Source organism: Squalius cephalus (assembly GCF_949319135.1).
Source record: "Squalius cephalus genome assembly, chromosome: 2".
Taxonomy (NCBI): domain Eukaryota; kingdom Metazoa; phylum Chordata; class Actinopteri; order Cypriniformes; family Leuciscidae; genus Squalius; species Squalius cephalus.
Genome location: NC_137123.1, coordinates 23,003,210 through 23,024,652, shown reverse-complemented (window position 1 = coordinate 23,024,652; position 21,443 = coordinate 23,003,210). Strand labels below are relative to the sequence as shown.

Below are 21,443 nucleotides of genomic sequence, written 5' to 3'. Positions count from 1 at the left end.
AAAGTACTTTATCTTCTGAGGAAGAAATGGAGTTAAAGGAGATGCAACTAAAAATAGATCAAATGTATAGAGATTTAGCTAAAGGCGCATTTATAAGATCTAGAGCTAAATGGCTGGAAGAGGGAGAAACCAACTCCAGTTACTTTTTTGCTCTGGAAAAAAGAAATGGAAGGAGGAAATCACTGGATGTTCTTGATATTAATGGAACTCACTGTTCAGATACAACAGAGATTTCCAAATTTGTCTCTTCATTTTACAGTGCCCTTTACACTTCCAAATTTGATGATTGCAAATGTGAAAATTTCATTTCTAAATTAATGAAGGATGTGCCTGCTATTAAGGATGACTTTAAAACACTTTGTGACTCAGAGATTACTTTGGATGAAATTAAAACAGCACTTTTTTCAATGAAAAAAGGGAAAGCACCCGGTATTGATGGCCTTTCAGTTGAATTTTATATTCATTTTTGGGACCTTATTCAAAATAATTTATTTTACATGTATAAAGAATGCATCAGTCAGAGAGAAATGAGCACAACGATGAAACAGGGGGTTATCTCCTTAATACCAAAACCTGATAAAGATGTTTTACTAATAGATAATTGGAGGCCCATTACTTTATTGACTATTGATTATAAAATCTTGGCTTTAGTTTTTGCAAGCAGATTAAAGACCGGACTTGATAATATTGTTGCTGAACCCCAGTCAGGTTTTATTAAGGGACGGCATATTAGTAACAATGTTAGACTTGTATTAGATCTATTGGACTATGCAGACTCAATACACTCTAAAGCTTTCATCCTTTTTTTAGACTTTTATAAAGCCTTCGATACCATTGAACATGGTTTTCTTATAAAATGTCTCAAGTTGTTTGGTTTTGGAACGGCATTTGTAGAGATGATTGATATGTTTTATAAAGGAATTAATAGCTCTGTAATAGTACATTTCAACACATCTCCTAGATTTGATATAAAGCGGGGTGTTAGACAAGGTTGCCCTATTTCGCCCATTCTTTTTATTTTAGTTGTTGAGTTGTTATCCAGGAACATTGTATGCAATTCTGATTTTAAAGGCATCTCCATATTTGATAGGGAAATTAAAATTTCACTACTGGCGGATGACACAACACTTTTCCTTAAAGATAAAGATCAGCTACCAAAAGCTATTGAACTAGTCGAACAGTTTGCTGCAGCCTCAGGTTTAAAGCTTAATCTAAATGTGAATTATTGCCTGTGCATGATTGTGAAGATACCTCGATAGGAAGTGTTCCTGTAAAGAATGTAGTGAAATATTTAGGTATTTATATATCCAGGAATCTTTCAGCCAGACAACATTTGAACTTTAATGAGAGGATTAAAAAAACTAAGAATATATTTAACCTCTGGCTTCAAAGAGACTTAACGATATATGGTAGAGTGCTTTTATCAAAAGCCGAGGGTCTGTCTCGTTTTGTTTACCCTTCACTTTCTCTTTTTGTTAATGATTCCATGGCCAATGACATTAATAAGTTATTCCTTGATTTTATTTGGAGAAACAAAACTCACAAACTTAAAAAAGCTGTGCTATCTAATAGCAGAGCGGAAGGAGGTCTTGAAGTTTTAAATTTCATTGATACTGTTAATACTTTTAAAATTAACTGGCTTAAAAGATGCCTGGCAAACCCTAATTCTGTATGGTTTTTTATCCCTAACTACATTTTTGAAAAAATTGGTGGCCTCTCTTTTGTCTTGATATGTAATTACTATCCAAACAAACTTCCTGTTGCATTATCTAAGTTTCATCAGCAGTCACTTCTTGCATGGAAACTATGTTTTGTCCACAATTTTTCTCCTCACAGAACTTTCTTATGGAATAATATTGATATAACTATTAGAAATTCCTCTCTCTTCTATCCAAAGTGGTTCCAAAGAAATATCGTAAATATCTTGTCGTTGTTTGATGAACATGGCTCCATACTGTCATATGAGAACTTCATGATAAAGCACAGTTTTCCCATTCCTTTTAAGGAATACAACGCGGTCACTAAAGCCATCCCTTCTGGTTTGATCCTTCTAATTAGAAGTCATGTTCTTTTTAATAAAGTAAATACCTCATATGCTCAACCTACATTGTCTTTGAACGGCATTAAATTACTTGATAAAAAATGTAACAATAAATATATTCGTCACATTTTGCAAAGTAAAAACAAGATTGTTCCAAGAGGAAAATTTTCCTGGAATTCACAGCTGGATGATATAAATTGGAAAAAAGCATGGCTTTTACCGCATAAATTTTGCATTTCCAACAAGGTAAAAGAAATTCATTTTAAAATCTTACATAAAATTTATCCCGTAAATTCTATAATATCCAAATATGTGGATGTTGATAGCTCCTGTTCCTTCTGTGGACGCGCTGATGAAACTTTTATTCATCTTTTCTTTCATTGTGATTCTACAAAGAAGTTCTGGTCTGATTTAAAGTTTTTCATATTCCATCCCCCCATGATAATTTATAACTTCTCTCTCAAGGATGTAATATGTTACTATGATAATAGTAAGGATCAGTCTCTAATCCTTGTGGTTAACTTTTTTATTTTACTGGGGAAATTTTTCATCCATAAACAGAAATTCTTAGGGTCTCAACCATCATTTTCTCTATTTTTAGTGGAATTTAAATCACTTTTCAATTCTCTTACCCTGATAGATAATAAGAAAAGTAATAGATTTATAGAATCGTATAAAAATATATTTGGTAAGCTTCCTTGATATTATGGCTATTAATTTACCCTTTATATATTGTTTGTGTAAGATGAATTTACTATTTATGTATTTTGTGGTTAAATATTTTTATCTGTATTTTTTTTTTTTTTTTTTTTCTATGAACTGTATATGTATGTATATGTTTATGTGGGTTGTTATGTATATATAATTTATATATATATATTTTTTTTATATTTACATTTTTGTGATGTGAGAAATATGTCAATTTCTTTTTAATTCTGTTGTGTTCGCAAGTATCTGACAAATTTTTGTATAATCTATACTAAAACTAAAACTAAAACAGAACTGCAGTCCAATCAGCAGCAACATGTATATAAAGCACGCGGTATTAAAGTGAACTCGCACAATGGGTTCAAGGAAAGTAATTTACAAATGTGTTCGATGCAACAACTGAGGATATTAGAAGACATGTTTGTGTAAGTTTTATTGTAAAAATATAGGATATCAACATAATGATGTGGTTGTTTATATTTTTAGCTTCATTGCAAGTGTATGACATTTGGTATAGAAATAAACAATGGTAATTAAGTGCTTTTCCTAAAAATGAGAAAGAAAATACAGGGTATTAAAACAGTATGAACTACAAATAAAGTCAGTATGTGAGGCTAAATAGATGTGTTTTAGTCTGAATTAGGTAAGATGTGTGCTTCCATTTCAGTTTCAGCAATCCCTTCACTCTTTTGGGATGTTCTCTTTTGTTCTGGGCGGCAAGTGCAGTAACTGTAACATCGGGCATATTTTGTAGTATTAAAAACATATTTATACCGACTTCATAAGGCTCCGAAAATTCTTCACAAAGAACACAAAGAATGGCCTTCTCAGCTGCCATAGTTGCAACTCTTGTGTCATCAGAACAGTGTGTTCAACGCATCACCGTTTCTGTTTAAAAAACGTTGTGCAACGTTTTGTCGGGGCTGAACGCAGCCCTGGTGTCTGAGCGTGCAGGTCTGAGAGTGCAAGTGCAGGTCTGTAGCCAGACCCTTCTCGACATAGCCATGGCTGGGTTGGTATAAGTGGTTGGTTTTGGAGTAATGCAGCAGACATATCCTCCAGGGCACGACAGAAAGGGCTGCAATCTAGTTTAGGTTACAAAGATTCAGTTTCTACCTGTTCTATCAGATGTATGACAGGTTAGCTAAGCTAAGGATGACGACCAGCCTAAACAAGTAACGAACCTGCAGTTTCCCCACCTCTCAAGTTAAACCTTTCATCATCGCATATGTTCTACGTGTCTTTAAACATTTCATACTGCACTCGCTCGCTCGCGTCCTATTCGCTTTGGACGCGCGAATGGATTCAAAATGTTCAAGCGTCGAACTAGACGCGATACACGCGAATTTGACGCTCTATTCGCGTTTGGTGTGAACGCAGCATAATGAACAGGCTCCGATGTCAAGATTGCAATGTGTGTGTGTGTGTGTGTGTGTGTGTGTGTGTGTGTGTGTCAGAGAGAGAGAGAGAGAGAGAGAGAGAGAGAGAGAGAGAGAGAGAGAGAGAGAGAGGGGCACGGGCGCGATCGAACAGTGGAAACCGTCTCAGGTTACGTATGTAACCATGGTTCCCTGAGAGGGAACGAGACGCTGCGTCAAGCGCTGCGGGAACACCCCTGCGTGATTGCGTCATGAAGCACTCGTGAAATCAGTCCAATGGCGTGACGAGACATCATAGGCGGGTGACGTCATTGACCAGGAAACTATAAAGCACCCCTGAACCAAAAAATGTCAGCTTCTGATAGGTCGAACAAGTTGGTCACAGGCATGCCGAGAGTATGGCAAAGCGACGCAGCGTCTCGTTCCCTCTCAGGGAACCATGGTTACATACGTAACCTGAGACGTTCCCTTTCAAGGGAACTCGCGCTGCGTCAAGCGCTGCGGGAACTGAATACCCACGTCGCCATAGTCTTCAAGTGCCTGTATATGTGAAATCGTCATGCACATTATACTAGAAGCACCCGAGAACCCGGAGTAGAACCCACATCCAGGTTATAAAACTTTACAAAAGTGTGCGGAGAGGACCACCCTGCCACATCACATACCTCCTGAAGCGAAACCCCTGACAATAGGGCCATAGAAGCAGCCATACTCCTAGTCGAGTGGGCTCGGATCTTTAGTGGTGAGGGATGACCGGCCGACTCATATGCAAGTGATATAGCCTTGACTATCCACTTACTCAAAGTCTGCTTAGATGCGGGCTTCCCTTTATTCGGGGACCCAAAGCATACAAACAGTTGACTAGACTTGCGCCACAGGGCAGCTCTGTGGACATATGCGTTTAAAGCCCTAACTGGGCAAAGTAAGTTTAATTTCTCCTGGTCCTGGTTTTGGAATGGAGGCGGAGAAAAGGCCTGCAACATTATCGGACCCACCACATTAGTGGGGACCTTAGGCACGTATCCTTCTCTTGGAAACAAGAATGCTTTCACCATACCAGGCGCAAACTCAAGATACGAGGGAGCAACCGACAGTGCTTGTAAATCCCCGATTCTTTTAATAGAAGAGATAGATAGAAGGAGCAGAGTTTTTAATGTGAGAAATTTCTCTGGCACCTCTCCAATAGGCTCAAAGGGGGCCAGGGCTAGGCCTTCTAATACAATGGCCAAATCCCAAGTCGGCACCCTTGAGCGTGCCACAGGCCTTAACCTCAAAGTACCACGGAGGAAGCGAGTTACCCATGGGTGTCTCCCCACTGATGCACCCTCTAGAGGAACGTGATAGACAGATATAGCTGACACATATACTTTTAAGGTGGAGGGGGACAACCCCGAAGAAAACTTTTCTTGAAGAAAATCTAGCACTGAACCAACTGGGCAGTCAACTGGATTCACCGACTGGCCTGTACACCATGCAACGAAAACTCTCCATTTTAGGGCATAAAGCCTCCTCGTAGAAGGCGCTCTGGAGTGCAACATGGTCTCCACTACTTCAGTAGAAAGACCTGAATCTATGAGCTGAACCCCCTCAGAGGCCAGGCCCACAGTTTCCACAGCTCCGGACGCGGGTGCAACACCGACCCTGACGCCTGGGAGAGAAGGTCCCTCCTGACCGGAATTTCCCACGGAGGACCCTCGAGGAGGGACACAATGTCTGACAGCCACACTCGGCCCGGCCAGAATGGGGCTATCAATAACAGCCGAACCCCGTCCCGGCGTACTCTCTCCAAAACTCCTGGTAGTATTGCCAGAGGGGGAAAGGCATACAGACATAGCCTCGGCCATGTCTGTACCATGGCATCCAACCCCAGGGGGGCTGGGTGCGTTAGGGAATAATACAGGGGACAGTGCGTTGTCTCTCGAGACGCAAACAGATCCACCTGAGCTTGCCCGAATCGGCTCCAATGGAGCTCCACCACCTCGGGGTGGAGTCTCCATTCCCCCGGCACCACTCCCTGTCTCGACAGAGAGTCTGCCGTCTTGTTCATATACCCCGGAATATAAAGTGCCCGAACTGATAGCAACTTCCCCTGGGTCCAAACCAGAACTCGATGTGCCAACTTCCAAAGTCGGTGAGATCGTAATCCCCCCTGGCGTTTTATGTAAGAGACCACCGCTGTATTGTCCGTGCGAACCAACACATGGTGGCCCGTGAGGTCTGGGAAAAAGTGTCTGAGTGCCAGAAATACGGCCAAGCTGATGGCCGCTCCACAGACCCTGAGCTGAGCGGCCACTCATGGTCGCCCCCCAACCAGTGAGGGAAGCATCCGTCGTTAACGTTAAGCGACGACAAGGAGCTCCCAGCACCGGACCCTGGGACAAGAACCAAGGATCTTTCCACATAACTAAGGCACGTAGGCATCGCCGCGTGACCTTGATCATGCGAAACGGATTTCCCCTCGGGGAGAACCCCCTGGTCTTGAGCCACCACTGTAAGGGTCTCATGTACAGCAGGCCAAAAGGAATCACGTTGGACGCTGCTGCCATCAAACCCAAAAGTCTCTGAAACTGTACTACAGTGAGTGACTGGCCTAGTCTTATCCTGCGCACGGCTTCCAGGATCGATTTTACCCTGGCGGGCGCCAAACGGGCTCTCATGGTCTTTGTGTCCCATACTACGCCCAGAAAAGTGGTATTCTGTTGTGGAACTAACACGCTTTTCTTTACATTTAGCCTTAACCCCAACGTCTTCATATGAGCTAGCACAGCATCTCGATACTGAGCCGCCTGATGTTCTGACTGTGCCAGGATGAGCCAGTCGTCTATATAATTCAGCACGCGGATGCCCTGGAGTCTCAAGGGATCCAGAGCTGCATCCACACACTTTGTGAACGTGCGGGGTGACAGTGCTAGGCCAAACGGAAGAACCCGATACTGGTACGCTTCGCCCCCGAAAGCGAACCTGAGGAACTTCCTGTGTTGCGGAAGGATGGAGATGTGAAAGTATGCGTCTTTTAGGTCTATTGTGACACACCAGTCCTCGGACCTGATCTGACACACGATCTGCTTTAACGTGAGCATTTTGAATTTTAATTTTTTGACTGCTCGATTTAGCTGGCGTAGATCTAAAATGGGCCGCAACCCTCCACCCTTCTTTGGAACTATGAAGTACGGGCTGTAAAACCCTGACTCCCTGCTGTGGGGAGGAACCCTCTCTATAGCCTCTTTTTGCAAAAGGGTCTGTACTTCTCCTTCCATCACCAGAGCCTGCTCGGAGTTTACTACCGTGTGTACTACCCCGTTGAACCTGGGCGGGCGTGACCCGAACTGAATTCTGTACCCTTTTTTTACTGTACGCAGGACCCAATCTGAGACATTTGGCAGAAGTTTCCATGCTGCCAGATAATCTACTAAGGGAACCAGCCTCTCGAGGCTGGCCTCTGATGTTATTTGAGTGGCCAGCTTGGTGTCCTGAAACGGCGCACCGGCAGGAAGCAACCAAACTGACCCACTTCGAACCCTCCTCGGAGGGTGCGAGCTTCCCCACGCCGCTACGTTTCCGGGCGGACATGGACATTTGAACTCGCTGAGGGCCGCTGCGCCCTGAAGCACCAGAGGTGGCAGGGTTGGCAACACGGCCCCCTGATGACACCAAGGGGTCCTTGGCGTCAGGACTTCTTCGCCGAGGCCTTCCTGGAGATAATCACAGTCCTCAGATCTGCTCTACCTCGGGAAGACCTCGGCTGAGTGCGCTGTCCCGACCCCCAGTCTCTCTGTGGGGGAGCACGGACAGCCACGCTCACTTTTTGCTCGGCTCTATGAGAGGAGGGCGTACTCGACTGGGGCTGCTCCCGCCCAGCAGCCCCAGAGACATAAATTTTTCGGGGGAGAAATTTTTGGAAAGCCGCTGCCTGCTTTTTTGCTTCTTGAAACCTATCGACGACCGAGTTTTCTGAGTCGCCAAAAAGGCCACCAGGGCTGCCATAGAGCGGCCGATAGATTTTGCCGCCTCCCTGGTGGCCCGAAGAGACAAATCAGCTGCCCTCCTGATCTCCGCTATCGTTTCTCTCCCTACTTCTTCACACTCATCATCTATGTCTTTCAGCAGGTCCGCCTGATATGCCTGTAAGACCGCCATAGTATGTAAACTGGCGGCCGCCTGACCTGCTGCCGAGTATGCCCTACCCACTAAAACCGATGTTGTTTTTACTGGCTTAGTGGGCAGCTGCGGGGCTTTCAGCGACGATGCAGACTCAGGGGAGAGATAGCTCGCAAGCGTCTCTTCCACCTGAGGCATCGCCGCATAGAGCTGGTAAGTCCCGCCCCTTCCGTAAAACCCCGCTGGACCTCTAGGTTGAAAAATAGTCAATGCAAGTGAATGGGAGAAAATAATTATTTTCTGGTCCCGTTTGAATTGTGCCATGAATGTGAACATATGTTGTCTGTGAATTTTTTATATAATCTTTCATGTTACGAGTTTGACAGTATATGGTATGATTCTTTGGCTAGCAGTTGTGGAAAAGACATAACAAGAAAGACTACATGTCGCCTATGTGACGTCACCCCATAAAGTTGACTTACCCGTGGTTTTCGCCAACCTCAACGATTTTGTCCTCTCCCTGAAAGAAGGCGGTGAAGTGCACCAAAGACACAGTCATGTTTAGCGGGATCCGTGAGCTAGTGTCTGTGTGCGAATGGTGGTGACGTTTCAAACGCGTCGAAAGCAGCGAAGAGTTGTAGTCCACAAAGTGCTCTCACACAAAGTCTAACCGTATCAAACTTCTACCCGCTAAATTGTAGCATTCTTCACACGAAAGATTATATAAAAAATTCACAGACAACATATGTTCACATTCATACCGCCGCGCGTGCTTCCGACTCGCGAACTGAAGTGTCAGATCCAACGGGTAAAGGAAGAGATAGGGGATCTCCCGTCTCTAGCCCCGCCGTTAGATCCATCTGCGAACCCCAGGACGCACGCCTCCGCCGTGCCTCGGCGTGCCTCGGACCCGAGCCCTGAGGAACGCTCGCCGAAGCACCCTCCTCAAAGAGTGCTCGGCGGGACCGGAGAGTTTTCATTGCCAGCTTCTCACAATGCTCGCAGGCAGCCCCCTCGAGAGCTGCCTGAGCATGCTCCGGTCCCAAACACATCACACAAAGCTTGTGTGTATCCCCACCCGTGAGAAAACGAGGGCAGGGAGTAACACACTGCTTAAACTGCTGCTTGCTCATTTTTATATATATATATATTGAGAGACAAACACACATCAAATAGACAGAACGATTTCACATAGAGCGCTTGTGAAGACAGAAGCTGACATTGTTTGGTTCAGGGGTGCTTTATAGTTTCCTGGTTAATGACGTCACCCGCCTATGACGTCTCGTCACGCCATTGGACTGATTTCACGAGTGCTTCATGACGCAATCACGCAGGGGTGTTCCCGCAGCGTTTGACGCAGTGCGAGTTCCCTTGAAAGGGAAATAAAAACATACTCCGTCATTTTATTCATACAGGACATCATTAAAACTGCAAAGTGTTTTAAGAGTAAGAGTACTTAAACTACTTGTTGATAATTGATATGCTAAGTTAGCTCGCTAGCTTTACTTACCTTAGAGCAGACATATGTATGCTTATTAATCTTCGAGGCATTTAGCTGTGAGTGAGGTCTCCCACACTGCTTAACCCATTGTCTGCATCTTTCCGCTTGGGTCTTGGGCTTTGGAAAGGCAAAAAAAAACGATCCCTCCCTCTAAACTTTTGGGGTACCTGGTGTCAGACTTGCAGGTGCCAAAGGCGCATCACCATCTTGCTGAAATCGCAATGTTTGACGGGGGTCCTTCCTTCTCCTTAGTTACAGTTGCTGAGCTAGGATTGGACGAGGACCGTTCGAGGGCGGTCAATTACAAACACACAAAAAAATAATGTGGCCTGGTATGGTACGACCATTTGATTGACGAACTTACTGTCCAATGATTCTAGGTGGTCTTGGATATGATTGGCTGGAGTTTTTCGAGTCCTGCCCGTTCCACAGTTGATTAAATTGCTTAATTTTCATTTCAGTGCTTCTACTCAGTGGCTGTAATAGGATTTCAAGTGATTTTGAAAAAATGGACAAAAAAGAGAATCACATACCCCACCTTTAACTTTATTAACTTAATAAAATCTCTGAATATCATTTACTTGATAGTTTGAGTTGAACATACTGGAATAATTGACTAAAACTCCAACAATTAATTTTGTCTGAAATTTACAGTTATATCTAAGTTTGAAGTTTTTCACTAAAATAATTTATCAGATGTTGGTCATCAAAACATGAAATCTGTATGAAACACATAAACAAATATGTATAAATTCTATATGACTTTAATTTGACTAGCATATGATTCAATATAAGAACTTTAAATTATTTATATATGAATATCAGTTATTTTCTACTAATACCATACACATTTGCATACTTTTGTCATGTAAAATTCATAAGACTTTTTTTACGGTATTCATATATAACGCAAAAATCCCCTAAAAGTTGTATGTGTGCTATTTAGTTTTTAAATGGGCCATAATCGGTCTGGTTTTGTATAGGACATGTATTGGCCTTACATGAAACACAAGGTAATTCTGGCCGATTTAAGTAAGGAAGATATATGGTTGCTGTATATGAAGCATGCAGGTTTTTTTCATATGGGTGTGTGTGTGTGTGTGTGTGTGTGTGTGTGTGTGTGTGTGTGTGTGTGTGTGTGTGTGTGTGTGTGTGTGTGTGTGTGTGTGTGTGTGTGTGTGTGTGTGTGTGTGTGTGTGTATTTTTCAGTCTGGGAGGATCTTTAGAAACAAAGGGTGTGATAAAAAAGGTGTGTTTTGTTGCTAATCATGTTGTATTTCAAGTTCTTGAACAAACATAGGGAAACTATGTAACTGGCTTTCCCATGAAATGCAGCTTCTCATAACTCATATTGTTTGTTCCAAAACAAACTAGAGCAAACATTTTCTAACCGCAAACATCTCTTAAAATCTCGTATGCTCTTATAATCTATTGATGCTCCTATAATTTCACACATTATAAGCTGTCATTATAAATTCTACAACAATTTTTTATATGGATTACAGTCTTTATTTGGTTGTATGGCTGTTGTTAGTTTTGCATCTTTAATTTTACTTTGTTTTTCCTTGTGACTTTTGGTAAACAGGCAGCAGAATGCTTTCCTCATGCCAAAACTTTAACGTCAACTTGACGTCAACGGTCACAAGCCTCTTATAATTATACCGGAAATTTTTTAGGTTCCGCCTAATCAATTATTTTAAAAATGTCACATTAAACAGTTGTTGTACAGTATTGTAAATGCTTTTTTTCTTCTTCTTTTTTTAATCACATTTGAAACTGGAAAATCGTAGTGTTCATTTTATCACTGCTAAAATGTTCAACTCTTAGCAAATGATAAATGTGAGGTGTCAGACATGAGGATTGTCCAGAAAAGGAAAAGTCTCTTGACACCAGGGTTTCACTTGACTGTGATAGCAGACCTCTGTAACAGATGTGGCCTCTGGCTGGGATAGTTATACAGAAAGGGCAGTTGCTAATGTGTTAAGCATGGTCCCATTGAGATGCATATCACTGTATCACTTTATTTAACCTTGTTTCGGAAAGGCAGTTTAACCTGCTAGTGCGCACCTCCCTTCTGAACAGAAACCCAGTAAATGAACTACAATGAACAGGCATAATTGTGGCTTCTTTTGAATGAAGACATTTGGGTGTTTTTTTAAAGTCATACATAATAATCTACTATTTAGAAAGTGATCTAGAATGTATTTACTTAAAATATTTTTCTTAAAGAAATGTATGACACTGTCCTTGTCTTGGAAACTGAATGGGGTCAAAGTCATTCGTTTTTTTGCATGTTCCATTTCAAGTCTAAAGCAATGGATTTAAAACTCTGAATGAATTTCATAAACATGTTCTCATATTTCCCGATCTCCACGCTGAAAACCTTTAACATTTCCCTGTACGAGTCTCAAACGATCTGACTCCAACCCTTTCTGTAGTCTCAACCCTGCATCTCTTTGCTTGTGTCCTCCACCCTCCTCATTCCTCAGATTCCACACATTTACCCTTTACCTTTGTTTCAAAAGTCTTTGACCCGATTCCCCAGATGTTGCATGATTTGAAAAGCATTTCATTTACATTATATACAAACATCTGATAAACATCTTGAAAATAGCAGATTGACACATTCTGATTTATAACTTTCTCTAAAATGTTCCCAGTTTGCATTTCTTAAAAACGCATACATCAAATAGATGTCTGAGTGATTTAGGTGTGCTATCATGTTTATGATTTTATGTTGATAAGTCAAGTCAAGTCACCTTTATTTATATAATGCTTTATACAATACAAATTGTTTCAAAGCAGCTTTACAGTGATAACAGCTTTGTTCACCTGAAGTCAGTTCAGTGCTGATTCACTTCCAATGAAAAGATAACCAATTATTAAAAAGTTCATTTCATCTACAAAGCAAAACTGTTCTCATACAGCAGCGTCAGTACTGTCAGTATAAAAATCAATGACGTGAATTATAATTCTTTCTAAATAAACATAAGAATAAGAATCAATGTTTTTTAAATGTGCGCAAGTTGCCTACTGAACTCTTCCCATCAGAAGTGTACTAGAGTTTACATAATTAAACATGTTTATGTAATAATGTTTAAGGATTAAACATTATTACCTGTACAATACCTAGTCTACTAGTCAATACCTGTACTAAGAAATAAAATACATTTCTGAAACAAATAAAGGAAATATTATTGTTACATTTTGCTATCATTAAACCGTCTTCACATTTTAAATCTTAGAGCTGTCAAATAATGTATTAGTTATCAAGATTAAAAAAGTGAAAAATAATTGGCTACCTGGTGACCCACCCATTGTGGAGAGATTAAATGACCAAAAAAATATATAAATTTGCGTGATTATAATAAATTTTTCATGATTATAATAAATGAACAATTCTGTTTACATAATACAGCTGTACATCAATACAACTAGTGACAAAGAACCAGGGATCATTGCCGTAACCATCACTCTCAATAAATTTCAAACTTATTTGAAATTTAGTTGACCAGTCTCCGAGATGAGGCCACAGCAGAACACTCAACATATATTTGTTAAATGAACTGAATTAAATTGAGAAAAAACTTTTCCACAAAATTAATTTAGGTTTGTAGAACAACACTAAAAAGTAATAACAATATTAGAACTAACAATTAACATTTTGATCAAGCATCAACAAAAAGAAAAAAATGCGTGTGGGCATAAATAAATAAAAGATTTGAAAATAAGAGGGTGCATAAATAATAAATAAATAATAATATTGCCTGCATTTACTACTGAAACGGTCCTCTTGTCCACAAAGGTTATGGGTCTCCCCAACCTGGTAACTTGGTTCCCAAACAGAAGTTCACAATCATAATGGGTCACGTTTTAGATTAGGGCCAGATTAATTCTCACTATTAACTAACTTTGTTGCCTCAATAAACTCTTACTTACTGCTTATTAATAGTTAGTAAGTTAGTTGTTAAGTTTAGGTATCGGGTGGGATTAAGGGATGTAGAATATGGTCATGCAGAATAAGGCATTAATATGTGTTTTATAAGTACTAATATAACAGCCAATATCCTAATAATATGCATGCTAATAAGCAACTAGTTAATGTTGAGAATTGGTTAGAGACTCTAACCTAAAGTGTTACCTCATTATGTTTTGAGAAGTGGTTCATGTGCAATTTCCAAGTCGGCTAATCACAATTACACTAATTATAATAGCATGTGAAGGGAGAATTAAACATGCAAAATATTGACATCATGTGACAACAATGTATTACTGTTTGAAATGTTTATCTCTTATTATTTTAACAAGTAGCAGCAACTATACAGTAGTGGAGTAAAGGGTGAACGTAAGAGTAGATTTATTGACACCAATTAAAATGCTGTGTAAAAAGTCTGCACAATAAATCGATGCAGCAGCTTGTTTACAGGATGTATGTAACTTTCTTACATTGAACTCACCTTGGAGATTTATGTTCGCCAACTACTTGCACTGCCTATATCTGAAAAGTTGCTAATCTAGCGACAAATTCCCTAAGTTGGCAAACACTGCAATTCAAATGAACTGAGAATAATAATGGCTGGTAGCGTATTAGAGGTCACAGGGCAATCACCATGACTGCAAAATGTCAAAAACCATAACATTTCATACCATATCCATCCATTCTCCAAACCACTTGTTGTATGTAGCTTGGTGGGAATTGTCGAGCCTACTCAAACCATGTTGGAAAGATATTTCAAATGTTATGTACAGTAAGAAAATTTAATTACTTAAAATAGAGATTTTTTAATAGTAAAATAAACATCATAAGAGGCATGTTCCTCTATGAGTTCAAAATGACTCCAACTGGCTTTTGAATGATTGTCTCTTTATTCGCACGAGGGGAGTGCATATTAGTACCCTGGAATCCAGAGTTTGGCCACTACAATGAACGAGTTAGACTTGGCTTTTTATCTAAAAGAGGAACAGAAGACGGCGCTTGAATCGTTCATTTGCAAGAAGGGCGTTTTTGCTGTTTTGCTGACCAGATACAGCAAGAGTCTAATCTATCAGTTAGCTCTGCTGGTATGGGGCTTGTTGTGATTGGTCGTAGTGTTATCCAATTGCGTGCAGTGAGATTTTCAAATGCATGCTTGGTGCCGCCCCTCGAGCTGGACGATTTTCATTAGTCCATGCCAGACCATTACTCATTCAGATTTAGGTCTGGATTTCCAGCCTAGCATATTAGCCTAATAGTAACACATTTTTCCACTCGAATATCCAAAATATATTTTTTATACTGTGACAACCGATCAGTAGGGCTTGTAAAAATTAGGGGAGATTTAAGTCCTTGTATTCAGATTTAAGGAGTTTTAAATCTTTGTAAATAAATATACAAGATTTACAGGACAGTAAATGTCCTGTTTTAATGTATTTGTTATACAATATTGTGGGTGATCTGATGTTTAATAAAAGTAATTTCGATGATATGAGAACAGCCTGGATCCCAGCTTATCTTGTTGTCACAAGTCAAAGTTGAAGTTGAATAACCTTAAATTTGTTCATAAAGTATACTTGAAGCAATGAAATGAAATTAAAAACAGGATTCACCCTTCATTTTATTAAACATACTTTCATACAACATGATACAGATCATTTATCAGACCTTTTTTTAATTTCTATTACTCAAAGATTAAATATATAGATTGCTCATGTGTACCTTTGTTGTAAGATACTCAGCATCTAATTAATACATTGGAAGATATATTTTATTGAAAAGAAGAAAAATAAAAAGTCAATAAAAAGTCAAAAAAAAAATGTCAGTTCCGAATCACATTATTACCTTTAAATATACATTTCACTTGTGCCATAGAGGAATGTTCAGATTTATCAGAACATTTTTTTTCATTTATATTACTCAAAGATTAAATATATAGATTGCACATGTGTACCCTGGTTACAAAATATACATGTATATAGATCTTCAGCATCTAACTAATACATTGGCACCTGTGCCATTTTTGCAGCATAGAGGAATGTTCAGATTTGGCTTCAATAAACCGATCCTCATTATTTCTCCAGCTCAGTGTACAGAGAAAAAATGTGCTTTTTTGTAAAGCACAGAACAAAAAATTATAACTCACACATACCTTTTGTATCACCAGACTCTATAATGTGGCAAGAAAGACCAGTAAATGTCACAGCTAGATCATAACTTGACCAAAAATATCCGAGATGTCAGTCACAGTCATGTTTTAATAGCATGATTTTTGTGATTAGTGCATCACAGCTGACAAAAGAAGTGACGCTAGGGTCATCCACAAAGCTGTGAGCATACTAGCCAGGACTGGAGACCTGTTAGCTGTAAAAAATAAAATAAATAAAGGAAATGCACATTAATTATTGATTAATTTAGGCCAGTAAACAAAGTCTTTGGAAACACCTTAAAATCCCTTTATGGACTTCCAATCCTTCATCATTCATTCATTCATTCATTCATTCAACGTACAGTATGGAATTTTTCACCGCTAGGGGTCGTTAACCTCTTTACAATAACAAAGGCGTGGTTTGATGACGCAACATTTGCTAAGAATTATGGATCTTGTCATCAACGTCAAGCCGACCGATCTAATAATGTTTATGGATGAGTAAATACATCGATGTTTTTATCATGACTGTGATATGAAGCAGGTCGGGATTGCTAAGAGACAGCTATCAGCTCCACACGAGACGCGAGTCCTGCGGATATAAAAGGAATATGGACATTTCATTCTACCGAACTACACGCGAGTGCAGAATTACAACTCACAGGTCAGTTTATTAGACAAATTAAACTTGAGAGGTAACGCAGCGCTGTTTCACTTGGTCTAACATTACACTATCACACTAAACTGCATTTGAATGTGTTTAAATTTATGTGTTAGTTTGTCTGTATGAGACTAGCAGTAAGCTAGATCAACATTAGAATAACATACAGATCATATTCTAACATTTTATCATTGTTGAACTATATAACATTGATTAGTTTTATGTAAATGTGCTCACCTGTTTAATAAAGAACATGTAGGAGCGGTCGAAGTCTCGGACGTGGAGCTCTCGTTTATATACTGTCTATGGGAGCTCTCGGCATCTCGAAAACACTGCGCTGATATTGATTCTCGTTTTAGTTCTTTTTTATCCAAAGTCTGCTTGCCATGGTCCATAATGTTTGAACGAAAGCAAATAGATATTGCGAACTACACAGTGGTCCACGTCTGTCGCCTTGGTTACTATCAGAGGGCTCTGGTTACTATGGCAATACGAGCGGAAACCAGGGAGAACGCGGATATGACGCCATTGACGGCGACAAAACGGAAATAAAGAAACGTGCCGTGTCTTCGAATTAAATTAAAATTTCTCCTGGTTTGAAAGTTGTTGGAAACAGTCGGGATAATGTAAGTACACAACTAAAAAAAAAAAAAATAGATATAGTGACTTTTGCTATTTTTAAAGCAAAAAAGTTACATATTGTGCCATTCATTCATTCATTCATTCATTCATTCAGTTTTCGTTTGCTGACTGTAAACACAATAGCCCACACTATTCATTCTCCTTTCATTCTCATGTTACTAATATTTCTCTAAGGGTTGATGTTCTGTATGATTTATTTATTATTTATCAAGGAATATTATTCGAGCTGCTAAAGCCGTCACATTTGTAGAGAAATTGTGTATAAATCATTGCACAAAAACATAGGAATAAATAAAGTATTAGCAGTGGTCGTCAGTTTTGTTCCATTTTTGGGCAGAATTAAAGAAAAATGGGTCACAATTCAATAATACTTTGTATAGGCTTACCAATATACAATAAATCCCCACCAAAAAGACAGCATTTTGCTTCTCCTACAAGATTGTGTGTGTGTGTGTGTGTGTGTGTGTGTGTGTGTGTGTGTGTGTGTGTGTGTGTGTGTGTGTGTGTGTGTGTGTGTGTGTGTGTGTGTGTGTGTGTGTGTGTGTGTGTGTGTGTGTGTGTGTGTGTGTGTGTGTGTGTGTGTGTGTGTGTGTGTATTTATCATCAAACAAGAATGATTATGTCTTTGTCCTTCCTTTAAAGGGTTCACAATGTAACAGACAAGTATCTAACAGGAAAAAAATAAATCTGTAAATACACTGACCATTGGTTTCTGTGATATCAGTAGCACTGATGGATGAGCTATTAATTGTGAAGCTGAAATTTCCATTCTTGATAGCCTTAACAAGGGTGTCTTTCACGTCTGTCACATTAGGACTAGTGCCATTCGTGGTGTCAAACTCGAGGACAGAATCAGTCACAATGGAGCCCTTGCTGTGGAGATCAACCATGTTGAAACACAGTCAGATAAATAACTAACTAACAAACAACTGAAAGACCAAATAGAACAATCAAATGGTCACTTGACTAACAAACTGATAAACTAAACCAGTCGGGAAAGCAATCACTGATCAAACAAATCATGGATATATCCATCTATGTTAATAACAGGGTGAATAACAAATAAATGTACTGTTACCTGAACTTCCGAATAAACATGCGGTAGAATTTTGAAAAACGACTCTTGTAAACTCGGGAACACTGTAACACATAGATAAATAATCATATAAATATCATATTACTTGCATACAAGCATTTCTGTTTTTCAGATCAAATTTCTCTACAAGAAATGTAGTTTTAAAACAGACAAAAAACAAGTATTTAGCAAACTATTCAGCATGTTAAAGCATATATCATCAGTGGTATATATTTTTAATATTGCCAATACACAACATTACCAGAGTCTACTGCTATTTCAATCAACATCCATGCCTCATAGGAGAAAATATTACCTCAGTGGTGATGTTATTTGACAGAATTTTGGTCTCAGCATCATTGAGATTGGAGTAGATTTCCTTGAATTCTTGAACAATACTGAAGACTAAATTAATCTTTGCAACTTTAGCAGGTGCAGAGACTGTTGTAGCTGGAGTTGCAGTTTGATTCGTCACTGGAGTTGCAGTTTGATTCGTCACTGGAGTTGTTGCAGGTGTTGCTGCTTTGGGTAAAATTAAAATGGGACAAAGTTCAACAAAAGTGTCAAAAAACAAAATTAATGTGGCCTTGAAGCCTTATTTAACAACAAAGTTCTTTAGTTAAGTTAAATCTGTAAACACACACTGACCAGTGGTCGACTGGTTCTGTGGTGTGACCTCATCAATCCTGGTGGCATTCTGAATGATTGTGAAGGTGAAATGTCCACTATACAAGATTTGTATCAGGTCTGACACATTCGGCTTAGAGCCACTGTTGTTAAACTGAAGTTCTCCCTCTGTCACAATAGAGCCATTCCTGGGAGAGAACACAGGAAAATATTAAATGAATGAACTGGGTGAACAAATGGTCAGTTGACTTACAAAGTAACTAACCAACCATTCAAACAATAAGCTCAAATAATTTATCTTGATTTTTACAGTTTTATGCTTTTACCTGAATTGCGAAATTTTGAAGCGTTCAAAGTTTGTATAATTGTTCTTGTAAAGTTGCTCAACCTACAAAACATTAACAAACAGATTAAGACATTTCTCCAGCTCTACATATATTTAATTATTTAATTTCTTTTTATTATACTACTTGACAAATGATCAAATCCTGTATCGTTTTCTAATGCTGCAAATAACTTTGTCTGCGAGACTTGAAAAATAGGCAAAGTAGGCATTTTAGCAAATTCAATCATGAACATACACATAGATACGGCCACACCCGCTCTTATGTTAAAAATAAGGTGGATATAATTACACATTATATCTGTTTTATTCTCTACCAATTTTTTTTTATTTTCTCACGACCAATTCGTACAAGTGAGTAAAAGGTGGCTAATTCGTACAAATTCGTCTGACCTCACTTGTACGATTAGTCTAAACCCCAGTTTTGGGTAGGTTTAGGGGTGGGGTCAGGGGTATTGTAGGTCATTCGTACGAACTCATACAAATTGGGCAACTCGTAAAATATGTAAGATTTAGCAAATACGAATTCATATGAGTGAGGTCGTATGAATTTGTATGAATTAGCCACCTCGCAAAATACGTATGAATTGCTGTGAGATCGGGTTGGTACACCTTTAGCTGAACCCACTGCTGGAAAAAAAATACAGTGTAATTTTAACCATTCCTCACTGGCCAAAAATATTACCTGAGTGGTGATGTTGTTTTTCAGGTCTACGGTTACATTATTGGTGCTGTTTAAGTAGACATCCAGGAAAGTGCCGTTGATGCTGAAGCTTAGAGTGAATCGATAAGCAATGGTGATGTTGGTGCTGTTCATTTGAGCAGCATTTCCTGGCACATGTAGGATTCCTATTTAAGGTGAAATTAGTTGAAATTAGGGGAAATGAGAGAAGCTGAGAGAAGATTGCTGAAGATTTAACATCATAGTTTAGCATGGGGTTAGTTAGGCTGACAAATGTATACTGGTAAGATAGCAATCCATATATATAAAAATAAATAAAAAATTTTTTTTAAATTCCTTGTCTCTTTCAAGACAGTTACATTAATGATGATCATCACCAACCAAGCCTATTTGACTGCAGTGGATTTTGAGAGTAAATATATTTTACAGCTGGATTGTTGTGAAAATTATTTTGTAATTCATGTGCAATGATACAGAATAATTTGGAACAAGTATCACTACTAGATCCTTACCAATTAGACACAGAACAGCTACAATAATCCTCCACTCCATTGTGATCTTCTTTTAGCAATACGCCTAAAAAATGAAGCATAGAAGTATGATGAGCCGAAGTTCAAAATCAAGCATTTCTTCATGCAACATTACATAACAATGTTTGCATTTTGTATACCATTTTATATTTTATTTCACTCTGGATACAGAGAACAACTGAAAACGTTTTCTACTTACTTTTTAAATATTGGGTCAAAAAAATCAATCCAGGTTATTCCGTATAGCAAGTTTTTCAAGGAAGGTTCCTGTCATCCGTTAAATGGTCACCTCTAACAGAACACAGCAGACAGGTGAGAGGGCATTTAAAGGGAGACCGTTTTTTTCTTCTTCTGAAGAATGGACCAATGAGAGTTCAGTTGGGATTTTGCTGACAAACTTGATTAACAACTGTAAAAAAGAATAGCTTTGTTTCGTGGTACATGATCACAGTAGCCTGCCTACATGTTGCATTGCCTGTTTTTGACCAATTATGGCAAATTGAAAAATTATGGCTGCAAAATAGTTTTTACATCTTTTAACACTCAACAGTACTCTGTGCCATCACTTAGTAAAACTGTACATTATTCATGTGTAAATATGTACTTCAACATCCTTGACTGAAGTCATTTTCCCCCAATAAAATTAATTCAAATTTCATTTCCAATGTGTTCGCATAAACACTTCCATATACGATTAATGGAGAAAGTAAAGCCATTTCTTTCTCTATTAGTGATTTTGAGAAGGTGATACGTGCTCTGTAAAGCCTGATCATGAGACATTCCTGATATGCCTTTGGATGACTCATAAAAGCAACAATGACATTTCTATTATGACAACTCTCTGAAGATGTTCAGCATGGTGATGATATGACAATGTTTATGTATTTGGTGTTGGTGGAATGTTGCTTCAGAGCAAGTACACAGGTACTTTCTACGACCAATACATATGCCAAAACACTGCTGTGAGTATGACTCAGTGTGCTGCTGCTGCACAAATAGCACATATCAATTACCCATAGCAGATTTATACAGGT

The 21,443-nt window shown here is 39.1% G+C and overlaps 1 protein-coding gene across 1 annotated transcript in view; it reads right to left on the bottom strand.

Annotated features, from left to right (window-relative positions):
- The window catches only part of LOC307154645 (uncharacterized protein), a 49,188-nt gene extending 28,478 nt beyond the window's left edge, over nt 1-20,710 (bottom strand). The window contains exons 1-8 of the mRNA XM_079864684.1: nt 20,609-20,710; nt 20,392-20,455; nt 19,883-20,046; nt 19,181-19,242; nt 18,876-19,042; nt 18,544-18,749; nt 18,231-18,292; nt 17,856-18,025 (exon numbers count right to left, since the gene is read on the bottom strand). Coding sequence (XP_079720810.1) covers nt 17,856-18,025; nt 18,231-18,292; nt 18,544-18,749; nt 18,876-19,042; nt 19,181-19,242; nt 19,883-20,046; nt 20,392-20,431 — 871 coding nt within the window. The 5' untranslated portion in view covers nt 20,432-20,455; nt 20,609-20,710. The remainder of the gene's footprint in view (nt 1-17,855; nt 18,026-18,230; nt 18,293-18,543; nt 18,750-18,875; nt 19,043-19,180; nt 19,243-19,882; nt 20,047-20,391; nt 20,456-20,608) is intronic.
- Nucleotides 20,711-21,443: the final 733 nt, after the last annotated feature.